This window comes from Micropterus salmoides, unplaced genomic scaffold, assembly GCF_014851395.1.
Source record: "Micropterus salmoides isolate LMB-PRFRI ecotype aquatic unplaced genomic scaffold, ASM1485139v1 Ms_hic_scaffold_15, whole genome shotgun sequence".
Taxonomy (NCBI): Eukaryota; Metazoa; Chordata; class Actinopteri; order Centrarchiformes; family Centrarchidae; genus Micropterus; species Micropterus salmoides.
The window spans coordinates 5,707,352-5,726,760 of NW_024040596.1; the positions used below are offsets into that span (position 1 = coordinate 5,707,352).

General features: G+C 38.6%; 2 protein-coding genes across 2 annotated transcripts; both read left to right on the forward strand.

The window, feature by feature from the left end:
* Positions 1 to 6,054: 6,054 nt before the first annotated feature.
* On the forward strand, positions 6,055 to 8,599 carry LOC119904346 (olfactory receptor 142-like). The gene has a single exon (XM_038720936.1). It carries the CDS (start codon positions 6,063 to 6,065, stop codon positions 6,993 to 6,995), a length of 933 nt encoding a protein of 310 aa, XP_038576864.1. The 5' UTR covers positions 6,055 to 6,062; the 3' UTR covers positions 6,996 to 8,599.
* A 929-nt stretch (positions 8,600 to 9,528) lies between these two features.
* Positions 9,529 to 12,119, forward strand: LOC119904347 (olfactory receptor 142-like). The gene has a single exon (XM_038720937.1). It carries the CDS (start codon positions 10,750 to 10,752, stop codon positions 11,677 to 11,679), a length of 930 nt encoding a protein of 309 aa, XP_038576865.1. The 5' UTR covers positions 9,529 to 10,749; the 3' UTR covers positions 11,680 to 12,119.
* The last annotated feature ends 7,290 nt before the right edge of the window (positions 12,120 to 19,409 follow it).

Consider the following 19,409-nt stretch of genomic DNA (forward strand, 5'->3'; position numbering starts at 1 on the left):
CAGTCAGTTACAAAGGAAATCAAGCAGCAGTCTCTTACATCGTACAAATACACTTACAACTTTGAAAGTAAAACTGGTACTTCTGTAGATGCCAGGAGTCTGCAACTCAGCTGCAGATTAGTTGCGTCACAGAGGCAGGGCCTCTTGCTTAACCCTTTCATGGCCAGAGCATTTCTGCAGATTGTATTTTAACAGCTGTATATTGACACATTCATTAATTTAGCAATGAAATCACAATCTAAAATAGTGGAAATCGGATTTTCTACACTTTGCACTAATATATCTGCAACTATATAATAATAATGAGAAGATGGGCTCCTTCTGCAGGGCTCCTGTTTATTTAAAAACACCTAATAGCCCACCATGTAACCAGTGAAGATGCTCTTATTTGACTGCCAGCGCATTTGGCTATGTTCTTAGATCAGATGACCAAATGTGAGCCACTTCTGGCTCATATGTGTTGCCATGTTTGACTAGGTTTTGAATCTGGCATGTCGTTCATTATAATTCTGTACAATTCAGTACCTCTAGAAATGCAGTTCACTTTTAGTGCAAAGTACATTGCAAGAAAAAGTTTGTGACTACTACTGTCATAACGGTCTCTACAAACTTGTGCGGGGTCACTGGGTCAGTCATCTCTGGCTTTTCAAACCACTGACTAAACCTACTGTTGCTTACTCTTGTGTTTTTGTCAAAGTTTGTTGTTCATTCTCTTGACCATGTGCTAAACTGAAAAACATCTTTGTTTTGGTTTGGTTACCCAGGATGGCCCTCCAGGGTAGCGAAGCGTGCTTAATTGCTCTCGAGGGATGATGGATAATGACCTGTTGACCATTTCCAACTTAATTATTCTACAATATAATAACCTTTGGAGAAAGAAAGCACACAATGTCCCATCCCACGGGCTCTCATTAGTCTTGACATCAAACATTGCATCAGAGGTCTTGAGCTAATTCCATATTTATCTCATGTGTTTTCATATTTTTTTCTTTCACTAAAATTTTCCCAAAACATGCCAGTCACGGTGACACTAGTCTGCAAGCTCAGTTTCAGTACCTGGTGAAGATATGTTAGGGATGTCATGGCAGTGGTGGGCATTGTAGTGGGCTGGAAATTAATAAAAGTCATTGCAGTAACCTTACCAGTAGCTTTGACAAATGTGTTATGGTCTGAAAGAAAAGCAAAAGATTTCATCACGTGTGTTTCATAATTCTTCTAATGCCTCTGAGTAACTCTATATTTTTCTCACTGTCAACAAATTGATTCATTGATCAATGAGTTGATATTATAAGAGGAGACAGGTTTGAGCAGAGACATGTGAAGGTAGGATGAATCTTCGTAGAGGCAGGTAACTTGATTTTGTCAATTTCAAATGGTGCCACAAAACAATGCTCGGAAACCCAAAGAAACCATGAATGGAGTCGTAAGTGTCGCCAACCTGTTTTGACTCCCTAGTCGTCACAAATGGATGCATGGTCAAGACCCGTCAGCGTCAGTTTGTAACGCAGTGGAGATCCCCATAGCTTTCACGAATCCCCGGCCTTCATTTATTTGTGTGAGATTGTGTATTTGTCTTTTTTTTACATGCTGGGTGCTTGGTGTGTTTTTGTTGTGTCTTGTGTTTATCTCCTGGTCGCTTCTCTGGCAGTGCTTTGGGGGGCGTGCCCATCTCTGGCTTCCCCACACACCTGCCTCTGATGTCTTCACCTCACCTGTACTGCATCAGGAGCAGCAACACATCCAGTCTTCGCCGGATTGTATTGAAGTATAGAGTATGTTACCTCATACCAGCCAACCTGTTTGCGATTTAGCTTTTTGCTACCTGCCAGTTTTTGCCTGCCTGAGCTGTTTGCTTCTCGCCTCGACTTTCGACCACGAGACCGGTATTTGTTTCCCATGCGAAACAAATAGTCAGCATTGAATTAAGTTTTTATTTAAGTTACGTAAATTGCATAAGTAGCGTTACTTTACTTTCATAACACCAGATGACCATGTCAGGTTCTCTGTGATGCTGGTTCTCAGGAACCTGAAACTGTTCACCTGCTCCGCCTCAGCACCACTGATGTAGACAGAAGTGTGTGTATCTATCCCCTTTTTCCTGAAATCAATAATCAGCTCCTTGGTTTTGCTGACGTTGAACAGTAAGCTGTTCTCTGAGCACCACTCTGCAAGATTATGAATTTCCTCCCGATATGAAGTCTCATCATTGTTTGAAATCTGGCCGATGATGGTGGCGTCGTTCTCAAAGTTCTCTCCATGTTGGGGGATGCAGTCGTTGGTGTACAGCGTGAACAGGAGGGGGCTGAGCTCACAGCCCTGGGGGGCTCCAGGGTTGAGTGTAGTGGGTGAAGTTACTGGTGTCGTGGTGCTACATGGTGGTGGCATTTCTGGAATACTGAAGCTAGTTTCTTCACAGAAAAAAACTCAGTTTCAAAGTATCCCTGTTTCTGCTTTCACTGTTGACATAAGATTGACACATTCATTCCCAAAGTCTGCGTCCTTGAATTGGAGGCTGAACTGCTGTTTCATTTCAAAAACAGTCTGTATCTGAAAGACACTAGTAGCCCCAAGGCTCAGTGATAGGCCCCTTCTTTTCTCAATTTACACCACCTCTCTGGGGTCGATCATCACATGGCTTCTCTTACCACTGCTATGTAGACGACACGCAACTCTACCAATCCTTCCAGCCAGACGACCCCACCGTCTTGGTGCGGATCATGGACTGTCTCTGAGACATTTCTGCGTGGATGAAGGCTTGCCACCTTGAACTAAACCTCTCTAAGACTGAACTCATGGTCATTCAAGCCCAGCAATCTATCCACTATAATATCAAACTACAAATTGACTCCTCAACCATCACTCCAACCAGGGTGGTGAGAAACTTGGGTGTCATGATTGATGACCAGCTGTGCTTTTCAGACTATGTTGCTACTGTCTCTCGGTTGTGCCACTTTGCTCTATACAGCATAACAAAAGACCTTACTCAGTACGCCACCCAGCTTCCGGTACAGGCCATGGTTATCTCTCACCTCAATTATTGCAGTGCCCTCTTAGTAGATCTTCCAGCTTGTGCGGTGAAACCCCTACAAATGGTTCAGAACGCAGCAGCGCATCTGATTTTCAGATCAAAAGGAATCATGTCACTCCACTTAACCAAGTCCAGTTGCCCTTAACTTTAACCTTCTTTGGGTAACTCTGACCTCCTGGATGACTGAGAATCTTCACAGACATGTCACTCCACTGGCTACCCATGGCCTCTCAATTAAATTTAAGTCACTAATGCTTGCACACAGAGGGACTACTGGGTCTGCACCCATCTACCTAAACTCCATAATACAAGTTTACATTCCTTCTCGGCCACTGCGCTCCTCCGACAAACGCCGCCTGGCTCTGCCATCCCTTCACACAAAGCGATCCCAGTCCTGGCTGTTCTCATCTGTGACACCACGACGGTGGAACGAGCTACCACACGCCATCAGAGCAGCAGCGTCCCTCTCTAACTTCAAGAAGCTCTTGAAAACTCATCTCTTCCAAGAAAACTTCCTCTTATAACACCTCTAACTCCTAACATCAAACATGCACTTCCTCTGCTCTTCTTCTTCTTCTTCTCCTTACAGTTCTCTTGTATTGATTACACTTTTTTGTTAACTCCAACTTTATTCCCTGGGTATTTACCCCATTGATGTGATACGCACTATTAGCTTTTACTAGTATTTATTGCTGCCCTTACTAGAATGTATTGTCAGTTGCAAATCTCGTGCTGTATTTGATGCTATGTTGATGCTTGTATGTTGTTCCTCAAATATAAGTTGCTTTGGATAAAAGCGTCTGCCAAATGACTAAATGTAATGGTATCCCAGACAACGACATCTCATCTCAACATCATAGGCGGAGCATGTGAGTCCACCAGAAGCGTCCCAGAAGTGGCTCTCTGCTCCGCTCCTCAAAGAATAGGTAGTAGATCTACTTCTGACACAAGCCGCATCAAGCAGCACAGAGCAGATCGAACCAGGCAGGAGGTCAGACACAGAACAGCATAGAGACTCACTAAGTAGCCTACTTAATCATAGTAGAAGCAAAAAATGAAAACACTGATTACCAAATCAACAAAATCTCAACATTTCAGCAAAATCAGGCAGGCAAAATGCTTTGATTTTGAAATGTTCCTTGTGGGATATGCCTGAAGTTGACGGAACGAAACAGGGTCACAATTAATAACAAGTCAATAACGTGGAGCAGGCTGCACACTCTGCTGCTGAAACACTTCTGAGTCGCTTCCAGTGGACTTTGACACCGGGCTCTGGACGCATCAAAACCATGACACAGCTGTAACGTGCCGTAGCCGGAATCAGTGGATTCCTGGTGTTAGAGGCAGAACTTGTTCCTGTCCATGTTTTAGCTTGCAATTTTTAAGTAACGTGTCCCTGCTTACAACAACATACCTTACATTCCCACACACCCATTCACATATTCTATCTGGAAAAGAAATAAGAACAAGGACAGGATTGTAAATATTTGCAGGAAACTATGTTGCTGGAAACTATGTTGATGTCTAGTTAATATAGACAATCACATGCACTCACCTAATTTCAGAGGTTGCCCATACAAGATGTGATTTACAGTTAATTTGGCCCTCTGATGTTGTATCTGAAAGTAATGGATTACAGTTACATTTAGTTTGTAATTAATTTACCTAAGTAAATTATATAATTAGTTAGTCACCAACACTGATTGTATGTAACATTACTGGCTGTTATGTAACCACCAAAGGCTGACATACTTTCATTGAAAGAGATGAAGCAACACAGTAATATGGTTTACTTACTGGCTGAATCAGTGCTATATGTAAATACTTTAATTATGAGGTTGCCTTTAACCGAAAATAATGGAAACACATAAGTCTCTTTTATAGAGAACCCACATCACCGAGCTAACTGCTATCAGCCAACATTATGAACATTATGAACAATAATCTATATATCAAAATATAAACTATTAAAAAAATATTGCGTGGATAATGGTGTGTGTAGACATGAACACCAGCAGAATCTACAAGCTGAATAAATGACCCGGTAAAAACAAAAAGTTTGGCTTCATGGAGGCAACTGACAAAATTTAGATTAGAATCGGTTAATACCCCTTTCCAGTCTGTAGAAAATTCAAGAACAGTGTGAGTGTGTGCAGCATAGTTACTGTAAATGAACAAAATATTGTAGTACAGCATGACAACCAACTTTATTCATACAATGCAGTGCAGTAAATGGATGGCGTAGATCTTCAAATGTTTGTGCCATTGTGCCAGCAGTAATATGTATTTTACAATACAATACTATAATGCTGAATTAGTCATTAGATTAGGCATTTAGATTTTTTCTGTTTGGAAAAGGGAAGCAAGTGACTTCCCGTTAGGTAGAGAATTGTGTGTAGTGTTTAAAAAAAAATGTTTTATGCAATTGAAAACTGAGTGAAAGGCTGTGAAATAGTTTATGGTTTTGCAGATTTGGTGTGTAGTTTTGCTCTTAGAGTGAGAAGTTTAAAAAATCATGTGACATGTAAAGAGTTTGTCTGTAAGCAGTTGTAAAAATACATATATACATATAAAGTCAGTCAGTTTTTATTTTACAGTATAACTTGGATTACACTAATCTAAGAGCAAAATTAAGACTGGCCTAATGTAAATTATCTTGTCAAAATGGTCCCTGGAGATTATTGTAATAGTAATCAGCCATGACAGTGAAATTAGCATAAATACACCCTCAAATCCACAGTATTGTGATGAAAAATATATATTTGGACATAACATTAAGCATAAAAATGTACAACATTGGTGGAGTATTAAACTCTTTCTGCCTTCAGGTTTCCGTAGTTTTTTAATGCTTGTACAGTGGATTGCAACACACTGAACAAAAAGAGGAAAGCTCTTTCAGAACGCTGATTGGTTGGTTTGAATTCCCAGGTCATGTGTTTCTGTAGTCAGACAAAATATTAATGACAGTGAGAAGGGAGATCAGAGTGATACTGTTAGGGAAAGAGCTACCCATCACACGTAAAGGGTCCTAACAATGATGGATAATGTCTCTGAAATAACAATGTTTTTTCTTTCAGGTTTGAATGAAACGAATACCCACAGATTTACTCTCTTCTCTCTCACTTTACTGTGTTACTGTGTGATTTTACTGGTAAATGTTTCTCTTATCGTGACCATCATCTTGGATAAAAACCTGCATGAACCAATGTATATTCTATTGTGCACTTTTTGCATGAACGGACTTTATGGAACAACAGGTTTCTACCCCAAGTTTCTCTGGGATCTGCTTTCTCCTGTTCATGTGATCTCTTATTCTGGATGCCTTGTTCAGGCTCTAGTAATATACACATTTGCCTGCAGTGATCTGTCTATTCTTTCAGTAATGGCATTTGACAGATATGTGGCTATATGTCGACCACTGGAGTACCACTCTGTCATGTCAAAGCAAAGAGTCTTAATGTTAGTTTGTTTCTCTTGGGTAACACCTTTTTGCATTGTAGCCACAAATACTTTTCTAGCATCTAGATTAAAGTTATGCAGCCCATATATTGCCAGGCTCTTTTGTGTGAATTGGATTATTGTTAAACTTGCTTGTTTCCCAGCTGAAACATTTGTTAATGACATTGTTGCATACATAACATTAATGATATATGTCTTTCATGGTGTATTTATTGTTTGGTCTTACATGTATCTCATTAAAACATGTGTGAATTCTGCAGAAAACAGGGCAAAGTTCATGCAAACATGTGTGCCACATTTAACCTCCTTACTGACTTTTGTTGTGACAATACTTTTTGATGTCGTAAATATGCGATTTGGGTCAAAAGATTTACCTCAAACCTTTAAAAATGTAGTTGCAATAGAATTTCTTGTCATACCTCCTATTATGAATCCTCTCATTTATGGATTCAAATTGACCAAAATTCGCAACAAAATTCTGTATTTGATTACTTTTAAAACCAAATAATTTTTGTCTTGTCTATATTAATTCCCTTTACGTGAGTATAACATCCTTTATCCTCAAGATTTAGTGTGTTAGATTTAGTGTGTTGAATTATATGCCTCCTTTTATTTGGTAGTACTCTAAATTGAGGTTGAAATGATGATACTTAAAATATGTCCTTTTTTTAGCAATTCTTTTGCAATCACATTTAGCCGATAGTTTAGTGAGTTGTACGGTGAATTATATTTTTTACATTTGTGTGTCTGAGATAATTTATGTAAATAAAATGTGATTCACAAAATGCACCTTGTGTGGTCACTTGACAGCTTGCCTTTTTGTGATTAGGAATAAAATCATTGAAATGAAACTTGAAATGTACTGTATATCATCCTATTATTGTAGCATATGTCATTGACCTGCTTCTGATTAAATTATTTAACACTAAGAAATAAAACAAAAACTGTGTGACTAAGGTTTCAAAGTATTTGTGTGAACATGTCCCCTTTAAAACAACAAATGAGCACTAAACCTGTCAAACTAAGATCCAGATGAATTGGTAATGTGAAGTGACTTTATTCAAATCAATTCTGTTTTATTTATACAGCTCCAATTCATAACAGAAGTTATCTTGTTGCACTTTTCATGTAGAGCAGGTCTAGTCCATATTCTCCCCACTGTTGAGCAACATATTTAACTGCGAATCATAGCCAAGGTGTGAAAAACTTCTAACTGCCATGATCGTGCTACTAACTTGCTGGTAGTCTTGTTCACTGAGGAAGTGGTTTCAGAGTAAGTTTTTGTTTCCACTGTAAAGGTCACATTATCAAACAAGATAGTGTGTACAATGTAAACATTCACTAATATCCACCTGTGATCATCTTCTGATCATTCTCTCTCGAATCATGAACTGACCGTTTGCTGAACCCCCCCAAACAGCAACTAGCTTTGGATTTCTACACTACCACTTGATACCTATTTTAATTTTACATTGTACAGGATGGCCTGCTGCAACAATCTGGTGTTTCGGAGGAATTTAAAGAGAACTCATAGGTACCGCTGGTAGTTTTTTAAAATTACAGGGGGTACCTATTTTAACATGAGCCTGGTCATCCTTGACAGGTGCACACAGGCCACATACAAGTGTCCACTATCAACATTTGCTGGTGAAATGAGTGGCAGCTGAGACTGTTGTCCTTGGAGCAGTTTTTAAGAGACCCAACAGAGGTGTTTTATAAAGAGTTTGTCTATGATTTTGGCATTCGTTCTGCTCAGATGTGGACAGAAGCTGAAATTATTGAAGTTAGTGTACTGTTGAGGTGTGCTGAGTTGGGTAAAATGTTTTAATTTTGATATTGTATAATGATGATAACTCCATACCAACGATAAATAGCACTCTGTGTATCAGCAGTGACAATCCATGTAAACCTGGACACAGTTTTAGCAGCTAGTAAGGGGAGTAGGAAGTTGGGTGCATACTGCATTCGGAAAGTATTCACAGCGCTTCACTTTTTCCACAGTTTGTTATTTTACAGCCTTATTCCAAAATGGATGAAATTCATTATTTTCCTCAAAATTATACAAACAATACCCCATAATCCATCCATCCATCGTCAACCGCTTATCCTGCGTACAGGTCGCGGGGGGGCTGGAGCCAATCACAGCTGACAATGGGCGAAAGGTGTAATACCCCATAATGACAACGTAAAATAAGTTTGTTTGAAATCTTTGCAAATTAATTAAAAATAAAAAACAAAAAAAGCACATGTTCATAAGTATTCATAGCTCAATACTTTGTTATAGAACCTTTGGCACCAATTACAGCCTCAACTCTTTTTGAGTACAATACTACATAACAACACGTTCTCATCTCATAAGAATCTCATCTCAGGGCATCAAATAGGCCTTTTTATTGGAATAAACTAGTTACCAGGTCAACACAGTTTTTGCTTTGAACTTTGAAATTGCACAACAACAGTAAGAAACACAAAACTTGCTGGGTCTAATGCATTACCCAAAACACAGAGACCCTCCACATTTCTCACCAGTCATTGGTTAATACCGGTACCAAAAAGGGGGGGCGGGGGGGCGACCAAACCATGTGCCAGTGCAACCAGCTGTGAGAGTTAGTAGCACCAGTGCTATCAGTGGAAAAGCTTGTCTGGAGCCCTGAGAGGCCATACTAGGTCCTCCAATTCTTTGCCCTAACATTCCACAACAAATTGTATAAATTTCATATTCAAGTGTAGCATAGCATCCTGTAGTTTAACTAATGCATTCAAGAGATCCATTGGGCTTTGACCTAATTTGATAATAAACAAAGGCTGATCTACCGCCTTAGTTCAATAAAACAGCAACTCAAACTGATTTCACAACTACATACGAGCCAGGATACCATGTAAGGTTAGCGTGTTAGCATGCAAACATTTGCTAGCACTAAGTGCAACTGAGGCTGGTAAAAATGTTATTGGTTTTGCATGTACTTGGTTAAAAATCAAGGATTGGACGAATTCAAATGTTGAACAAAGATATTATATTTGATCCTGAGGGGACATGAATGTTTATGCCAAATGTAGGTAGGTATGTAGATTTATTTTGTCACAATACAACAGGTTATAGAGTGAAATTTAGTTTGTAACTTCCTTCTGCTACGTAGCAGACAACTTACATCAATATAGAAGCAATTATTAAAATTATTAAAAAGGTCAGTGGAGCAGTGCTTAGCATGAGTTAGAGTTTAAAAGCCTGATAGCTTGGGGGGAAAAGCTGCTCTGTATGTCGTGTCAATTTAGAATCGGCACTCAAAACCACAAATGTCAAGGTGGAGCTAGATAAGTTAGGGTAGTTCGCCTAATGTCAAGGAAATCCATTCAGTAGCTGTTGAGATATTTCAGTCTGGACTAATGCTGCCAGCATGGCTTTATACACTGTGCATGTTTAAATGTTTTGAATAAATCCAAGATTTAAGAAACTAAGTTAAATGCAATCAACCTTTCATCATAAGTGTAAACTAGCATACATTTAACAACCATAAGCCACCAGTATGTTGTAGTTGAAATAGAAACATTAGCCATATCAGAATTGTACTGCTGATAATACAAATCCTAGAATAATGCTTCAGAGTTTTAATTCAGAATTTGGGCTTTGAAGTAGCTTGTGCTGTCAATACATTTTTGACAACACTCAAAACTCTTGTTCATTCTAATCTTCTTCATCAGAACTCAGTGGGAATACAGGTGTGAATGTGTGATATCAATTTTGGCCTGATATTGCCGTTAGATAGTTAGGGGAAATGTATATACACTTGCTTGTATATACGCGATTTATATTTATTATGATCAGCAAATGTTTTCAATCAAAGCTATGTGAAATTTGTGTTAATGTGTTTAGCACACATTAAACTCCCCAGTGATCACTGCAATTACATCATCGTGTGTGACAAGCATAGACTGAAAAGGCGACAAGAGGCTCTCAGCTGCTCCTGTCAAAGCACAACGTGAGGAACATTCAGTAGTGGTGAAACCACTGCATTTATACAGTAAGTATAACTGAGACTTTAACAATTTGGTTAAACATACCTGCTTATTGTTTCTTACCTACTTGTAATCATTTTGCATCATTTATCACTGTGGAAATCTCTGTTCTCTCAATTGGTTCGGTGCTCTCAAAGTCAAAACCAACCCAGTTAACAAGAACTTGCAGCTGCATGGTAACTGTTCACAGGATCCAGCTGTGTAATTTTTTTTTTATTCGTCAATCACTGATACTGTCTGTTGGGTAAATGGAAAACAGTACTTATTTCAACCTCACCATGTTTGTGATATTGAACATTGGGAACTACCGCTACCCAGCATTTGTCTTGTGTTTCATGCTGTATGCTTTTATTATCTCAGCTAATCTCACTATAATAGTGGTAATATCACGAGAGAAAACTTTACATGAGCCCATGTATATTTTTATTATGTGTCTCTCTATTAACTCTCTGTACGGCTCTGCTGGCTTCATCTTCAGATTTCTCAGAGACCTTGTGTCTGATACTCATTTGATTTCACGATCAGCTTGTTTCACTCAGATCTATGTCATTTACACATATGCATCCTACGAGCTCAGCATTTTAGCCATTATGGCATATGATCGGTATGTTGCTGTATGTCAACCTTTACATTACCACAACAAAATAACCTCCAAGGTGGTCTCTAAGTTGGTCGCCTTGGCATGGATCTATCCAGTCATTGCTGTTGCAACCCCTGTCTATCTCGCCTCCAGACTTCCATTGTGTGGCAATAAGATATCAAAGGTCTTCTGTTCCAACTGGCCTGTTGTAAAACTGTCATGTGTCACTACTGTGATTAATAACCTTGTTGGCATGTTTATGACCATAAGCACCGTCTTTCTTCCCCTGGTTTTTGTCTTGTATACATATGCACGAATTTTCCTTGTTTCTAGGAAACGCTCCGCAGAGTTCAAAGGCAAAGTCATACAAAGCTGTCTGCCACACATTACTACATTTGTCAATTATTCCATTACTGTGTTTTGTGATATTGCTCTCAGCAGAACTAATCTCGAAGAGCTGAATCCATTTCTAGCTGTCATTTTATCACTTGAGTTTGTTGTTATTCCTCCCATAGTAAATCCTGTTGTGTATGGCCTGAAGTTACCAGAAATTAAAGTACGTATCTTAAGAATGTTATCATGCTCAAAACCTGACTAACAAACTAAACCTTAAAAAGAAAACCAACATAAAAACCTGTGCAGCCTCTATAAGAACCTGTTCTGATCTATACTCTTCTTTCATCATCACTCTAAAATATATTTACACAACTGGCTGCAGCAATGATGTGTGTCATAGTAAAGGGAGTGAATACTTGTGCAAACAATTACTTTTTTAAAATCTCTAATTTAAATCAATTTGTAGATATTTACTGTAAGTAAATATGTGTAAAATGTAAGTAAGTTTCTTTCTGTTAATCAATTTAAAAATAATAATAATAATAATTTCCTCTGTATTCAATGTTGTAAGGAATTAAAACATTGTGAAAGAGTTTGTCAAAAAAAAGTGTCGTTATCCTATGAAAAAGTCACTGGGTAAAAATTAGACAATGGATTATTTTAACATAAAAATTGCTATACCCATCCAACCATCCATCGTCAACCGCTTATCCTGCGTACATTTTTTTATTACAATAACTGGGGTTTAATTTTTATTCAATTATAGAAATAAAACTGTGAATAATTTCTGTGAAGGTCATCGCTATAATGACTTATGCATATATTTATTTAATATAATGCGTCCATAAGACATTATAACAGTATATAATCACTTACAAACATGCATTAGGTGCTCTAGTAAAGTTCATAACGTATTATGACCTTTTGATTTAATGTTTTATAACTAACAGTAATACCAGTTTATATCAACATGCGGCAAGATTCTCCGACCATGTTCCATAACACATTATAACCACCGACTCTGCCTCGTTATAAATACACTTTAGTCACAATTTAGAATTGGTGATATAAAATGGAATAATAGCTTATAGTAATGTTTAATGTTGTTAGCACGTCTTTGTTTGCTTTAAGTAAAGTGTTAAAATATCTATCCCTGTATAATATATTACAGGTGGACATAATACCATATGAACTAATTATAAGACCTTATAACACGTAATTGTTTGCTTTAAGTAAAGCGACACGCATTTTGTGCAGGAAAACAACTTTTATTTATGTTTCTTCACTTTATGAACAATCTGTATGAATTTTGAACATTTTGCAGTTTAGCACAAAAACACAACATAATTACATCCAGAAAACTCGTTGTCAGGGTGGTGAGAGATTGCTCAAGAGAAGACCGCGCGCATTGATATAAACTTGCATTACTATTAGTTGTAAAACATTAAATCAAAAGGTCATAATACGTTATGAACTTTGCTATAGCACCTAATGCATGTTTGTAAGTGATTATAACAACTGTTATAATGTCTTATGGACGCATTATATTGTGTTATAAATATATGCATAAGTCATTATAACGATGACCTTCATAGAAAGTGTTACCAGTTTTATTACTATAATTAAATAAAAATGAAACCCCAGTTATTGTAAAAAAAAAATATAAAAATAATAATAAAAACAGGATGAAATTACATTTAAAAAATAATGAGTTTTGATAGTTTTAAAATAGTTTGGATTATCTAACAAGTTAATGGTTACATGAAATATCTTTAGTGTATATGGTAATTTAATACCCCTTTGGATAGCCATGGCCTCCACAAAAATGCCAGGTACGGTCCCTGGGACTAGTACAGTCTGTGCACTTGACCCAGTCTTGGCTTCTTTCACAAAAAAGGTTTTTCTTTTTTGTGTGTAAAAAACATTGTGTCAGTTTGTCCCAGCATGTTGCTGTAGCAGTAAGAAAGTAACCCAGAAATATTCCACATTTTACACTAAGGATTTAATTTCAGCCAGGTACCCAGCAGAAACCCAGTTGGGGTCAGCCACGAATCTGCCTGGGCCCCATCACAGCCTGGCCTGCAATTCTAGGTGGCTGAATCTGTAACTTAATGTTGGTTTAACAAGGCTATAGCAGCAGAGGCGGTGCAGAGAAGAGAATGCACTGAGGGCAGACATGCAAGTCACGTTACTGCTTTTACACAGGTTGGTATTTGAAGTGGGCTATGTAGGGTCATAGTGTTTGGACATCCTGAACTGCTTGATGTAGATTCTCTCAGCCCTTTAAGTTCAAATAATAGCTCCACTGTCTCCCTCCAAAAGATTTAGAGGTGGTGATTAACTCCTTCATGACTTCTCGTCTTGACTTTTGTAACTCCTTATATGTGGGCTTAGACAAGTCATCCATTCAACGCCTGCAGTTAGTCCAAAATGCTGCTGCCCGTCTCCTGACAGGAAAGAAAAAGATGGACCACATCAAACCTGTGCTGCGCTCCCTCCACTGGTTTTCCTGTTCATTACAGGATTGATTTTAAAATCTTTTAACTTTTAAATGCCTTAATGGACTGGCCCCGCTTTACTTAACGGAGCTTCTTCACACTCCAGCTAGAGTGCTGAGATCCGCCAATCTCCTCCTCCTGGATGTACTCAGAAGCAGGCTTAAAACCAGAGGCAAGCGAGCCTTTAGTGTAGCTGCCCCTAATCTGTGGAACAACCTGCCAGTCCATATCAGAACCGCCCCAACTCTCGAATGCTTTAAATCTTTGTTAAAAACACATCACTTTTCTTTGGCATTTCCTTCAAGTTAAGTCAGTTATTATCACTATAACTATAACATCACTATATATCAAATACTGTATATTATAATGTTTTATTGCTGAACTTTTACAGTGTAATTACCATTTGTTGTTGTATATTTTTAACCTGTGAAGCACTTTGGTTAACCTTGGTTGTTTTAAGTGTGCTGTATAAATAAAAATGATATTGATATTGATAGCTACTGCAGATACTGCACTCTACCTAAATAAAGGGTTATTGTCTTGGAACTGTGGAAATTTCTCAGTTTTTTTTTTAACAATTTCTGAACACAAGAGGGGAGAAGGGGGCGAGCTCACCTGAAGACATACATCATAAGCAGCACCAAAATCGCTCAGTCACCCCCTCACCAATACACCATCCTTCCATATATAACCTGTACATACTGTAATATTCCCCCAAACCAGCTGAGTGGTATGTGCTATGGATAAGTGCACCAGTGCAAGTGGATCAGTGTACTCATTTGCACTCATTTACTGACTCTATGGTGATCAGAGGTGGCCATGGAGTTCACAACAAGTAGCCTACAAGTCATTTTCACAGCAGTGTGGGATTAACTAACGCAGTGCTGACAAAATAACCTCACCTCAGCCATTAGGACAGTAAGCCAAAGTTAAGACTGCGTTAGGAAACATTGCTCGCTACAACAACAATGTCAAATAGCTTATGCAGCGCTGTATGACAGTCTCAGTAATGATAGCGTTGCGGTTATGTTATAATTTACTTTAATTGAACTAATCATCATCATTGTCACTACATTACGTCACACACCCTACCCAAGGACGTCACTTTGTGTAGTGGTGGGGACATGTAAGGGCTCAGATTAGTCTCACGAGACGTGACATTGCACAAGGCAAATACAAAATTCAGGTGCCAGGTGACAATTTAGAATATAAAAATATAAGTGCTGAAGTTACTTTTTTTGGACAACAGAAATGTTTCTTCTATATTTACATTGAATTGCAGGTTTTCTTATTGTGCAAATAAACCTTTCTCATAGCATTTTCATTTGTTACTTAACATTTCTTGGTGCAAGTTTTTTTTTTTTTTTTTTTACATCTTTAACAAATGTTTTTAAAAAGTGATGTGGACATGGGGACCCAGTATTCTCATTTTAAAAAATAATTATAATAATAATAATAATAATATCATTATTTGTAGAGCACTTTTCAAAAACAAGTTACAAAATGCTTTAACAAGTGTAAAGACAATAATACAAAAACAATACAAGATAAAAGCAAGAAAACATTGAAAAGACTACAATACACGTTTAAGATAAATATAAAATCAGTAAAATAGAATAAAATGAAAGGGATAAAACAAAGTCAAATAAAATCGGGAAAGGCTCTCCTATAAAAGTATGTTTAAAGAAGGGACTTAAAAGAGTTCACTGACTCAGCCAACCTGATTTCCTTGGGCAGGCTGTTCCAGAGTCTCGGGGCCCTGACAGCAAACGCTCTGTCCCCTTTAGTTTTCAGTCGAGACTCTGGAACAGACAACAGACCTCTGCCCGAGGATCTCAAGGTACGTGCTGGTGCGTATGGGACTAAAAGGTCAGAAATATAACAAGGCGAGAGGCCATGAAGAGCTTTAAAAGTGATCAATAGAATTTTAAAGTCAATTCTAAAACATACTGGGAGCCAGTGTAATGAAGCTAAAATAGGAGTAATGTGGTCATATTTCTTTGTTCTGGTTAAAAGCCTGGCAGCTGAGTTCTGGACAGTCTGGAATCGATCAATAGATTTTTGGGTTAAACAGGTGAAAAGGCTGTTGCAATAATCCAGGCGTGATGAGATGAAGGCGTGTAAAATGGTCTCGGTGTCCTTAAAAGTTAACATAGATCGAATTTTTGCTATATTTCAAAGTTGATAAAAACATGATTGAACAAGTTTTGTGGTGTGCTGCTCAAAATTAAATTAAATTACTATCAAACCAGACACCAATGTCACGGTTAGTGTTGTGGAGGCAGGTTGGAGGACCCAAACGCAGGACACGTAGGCTAGCAGGTATAGTTCTGGTGGTTTATTAACAAAGGCAACAAAAGGCGAGCGCACTTACAGGAAGAGTGGCTGATCAAACAGAGTCCAAAACAAAGTAATCCAAACAAGAAATCCAGAATTCCAAATCCAAAATAAGCAGGGAGACACGACGAGTAGGCTGGCAACAAGGCAACACACTGAAACACTGAAACACTGCAACACAAGGCAACACACTGTAACACTGGGTGACAATAAACAGTGACCCGACAAAGACCAGATAGAAACACAGGTATAAACACACACACACACACACACACACACACACACACACACACACACACAGGGACTAACGAGCAGGGCGGGAGCAACACAGGTGAAAGACATGAGGCTAAAGAGGCACAGGTAGGGAGAAAGAGAGCAGGGGAAAACAGAGACAGACATGCAGAGGGATCACTGAGGTAACAGACATGACAAGGGTTACCGAACACTAGACGACAGACAAGACAAACCCCTAAAACCCAACAGACCAAAATAACGCTAACTAAACACAAAAGTGCAAAACACGGCATGGCAGACAGGCAGAGTGTGACAACCAAGGTTCTTTGCAACAGGCTTAATGTGATTCACTAGGGAACCAGCAGATGGCAGTATTTGATTTTCCATCTGCTGGGACCCGATGACCAGGATTTCTGTTTGGTCTGAGTTCAGCTGGAGGAAATTATTTGACATCCATTTTTTAACTTCACAAAGGCAGTTGTTAAGTGAACTCAGCATTCCAGGGTCTGTGGATCTGACGGGCAAGTATATTTGTGTGTCATCAGCATAAATATGAAAAAAAATACCATGTTTATGGATAATATGTCCAAGGGGAAGCAGATACAAGGAAAACAAAATGGGTCCTAAGACCGACCCCTGAGGTGCACCATATTTAACTGGACAGAACGAAGAGACATTATTGTTTATAGACACGCAAAACTTCCTATTTGACAGGTAGGATGAAAACCATTCTAGGGCAGTACCAGAGATCCCCACCCAGTGCCTCAGTCTGTCTAACATGATGTTGTGATCAATGGTGTCAAAAGCAGCGCTAAGGTCCAAGAGTACCAGGACTGAGCACATACCTTCATCAGCAGACATTAAAAGGTCATTGGTGACTTTAAGCAGGGCAGTCTCAGTGCTGTGGTACTTCCTGAAACCAGATTGAAACTTTTCAAATAATTTGTTATTTTCCAGCACAGTGAGCAGCTGTTTGGACACAATTCTTTCTAGAATCTTTGCAATAAAAGGCAGTTTTGAAATTGGTCTAAAATTTTGTGGCAGGGAGGGATCTAAACCAGGTTTCTTTAAAAGTGGGTTCACGCAAGCTGTTTTAAAATAATCAGGGACACAACCAGTAGATAGGGAGCTGTTGAAAACAGAGATCAAATGGGGCCCAACAGAATCTATTACTTTCAGTAAAAACTTTGTAGGTATTATATCAAGTGGGCTGGAGGACACTCTCATTTGTGATACTGTTTTTAAAAGCTCAGACAAGTCGATGGGATAAAACTGGTTACACCTCACTTGTTGCTGGTGAGGGACCCTTGAGTAAGAGGCCGCGGGGGTAATAGAGGCTCTGATTGACACCACCTTATTGGTAAAATAAGATAAAAACAATTCACAGTCATCATTACTTCCAGCTGAGGCACAAGGAGGGGTTGGGTTTACCAGCTGATCCACAGTCTTAAACAGAAACCTGGGATTGTGTTTATGTGTAGTAATGAGTTCAGAAAAATAGTGTGTTCTCGCATCCTTAACCATGTTATTGTAGTTAATTAATAAATCCTTCAGACTGAGGTAATGGACTTGGAGACTGGATTTTTTCCATCTGCGCTCTGCTTTCCTGCTTTCTCTTTTTAGGGTGCGAATGCTGTCATTTATCCAGGGTTGCTTACTAGCTTTAGACGTAGGCCTAACCTTTAGAGGAGCAGTAATATTTAGTGACAACAAGCAGATATGATTGAATTGATCGACCAGATTGTTGTCGTTGGAATCAGACAGGTGTTGGCTTTGGCTCTGAAAGAATGCGCAAAACTTTGAAACACTTTGTTCATTAAAGATGCGAGAACACACGGAGCTTGGTGAGGCGGCATGAGTAACAGGAGATTCGCGGCTAAAAACAATACATCTATGGTCAGATATGGTCATGTCCACTAATTCCACAGAGGAAATGCTGACACCCAGGGTAAAAACCAAGTCCAGTGTATGACCACGGTTATGTGTTTGCCCTTTGACATGTTGTTTGAAGTTAAAAGAAGTGGCCATATTTAAAAAGTCAGTTGCATTAACATTGTTGGGGTCATCAACATGAATATTAAAATCGCCACAAAGAACAATTCTGTCATAATTTAAAACCAGAGTAGATAAAAATTCAGGAAGTTCTGATAAAAATCCTCCAGGCCATTTTGGGGGGCAATAAATTATAACAAATATGATAGGTTGCAGCCCTCCAAGTATAAGAGTGAGAACTTCAAAGGAGTTAAATTCATCACAGCGTACTTGATGACATTTTTCCTATACATGCTCACTAGCCCACCACCACGACCACTGACCCTCGGTTGACTAAAACAATCATATTGAGGCGGACACAGTTCAGATAGCTGGCTATAGTCATTCATTTGCAACCAGGATTCCGTTAAAAACATAAAATCTAGATTTGTAGATAAGATAAAATCATTTAAGATAAAAGTCTTACTTGATAGTGAAGAGAGGCATTTTAAACAAGTTTGTTTTGGGTGCAGTTGTCCTAATCCTTATAAGATTACTATGATTGCTGTGTGGGATGCGCACATTTCGGTTTACTTTTATAAATTTAATGCCGACATACAATTTCAGGCAGACATCGGCTAGACTTGTGCGAATACCAAACTGGATAAAACACCTCAAGTTCTTAAACTAACTCCAGCACAGAGAAAGCAACACAAAAATAAAATCGCGACAGTTTGGAAAGTTATTAAAACATTTCAAGCGAAAAGAGCTTCACGTCAGTGTCGCCTGAGTGTCGGAGGAACGTGATGTTTAACGAGCTTAATTATCTGCTGTAATCAGCTGTTCCGCTTGTTTTGGAGAGGAGGAGACCGACTTCGGCTCTGTGTAAAAACCTCCTGACTGATGAAAACTTAAAACAACAACTTAGGACCCAGTATTTAGCGTAAACACA

Bases quoted from the DNA above. Each gene is read 5' to 3' on its own strand.
- LOC119904347 (XM_038720937.1), top strand. From the start codon at position 10,750: ATGGAAAACAGTACTTATTTCAACCTCACCATGTTTGTGATATTGAAC.
- LOC119904346 (XM_038720936.1), top strand. From the start codon at position 6,063: ATGATGGATAATGTCTCTGAAATAACAATGTTTTTTCTTTCAGGTTTG.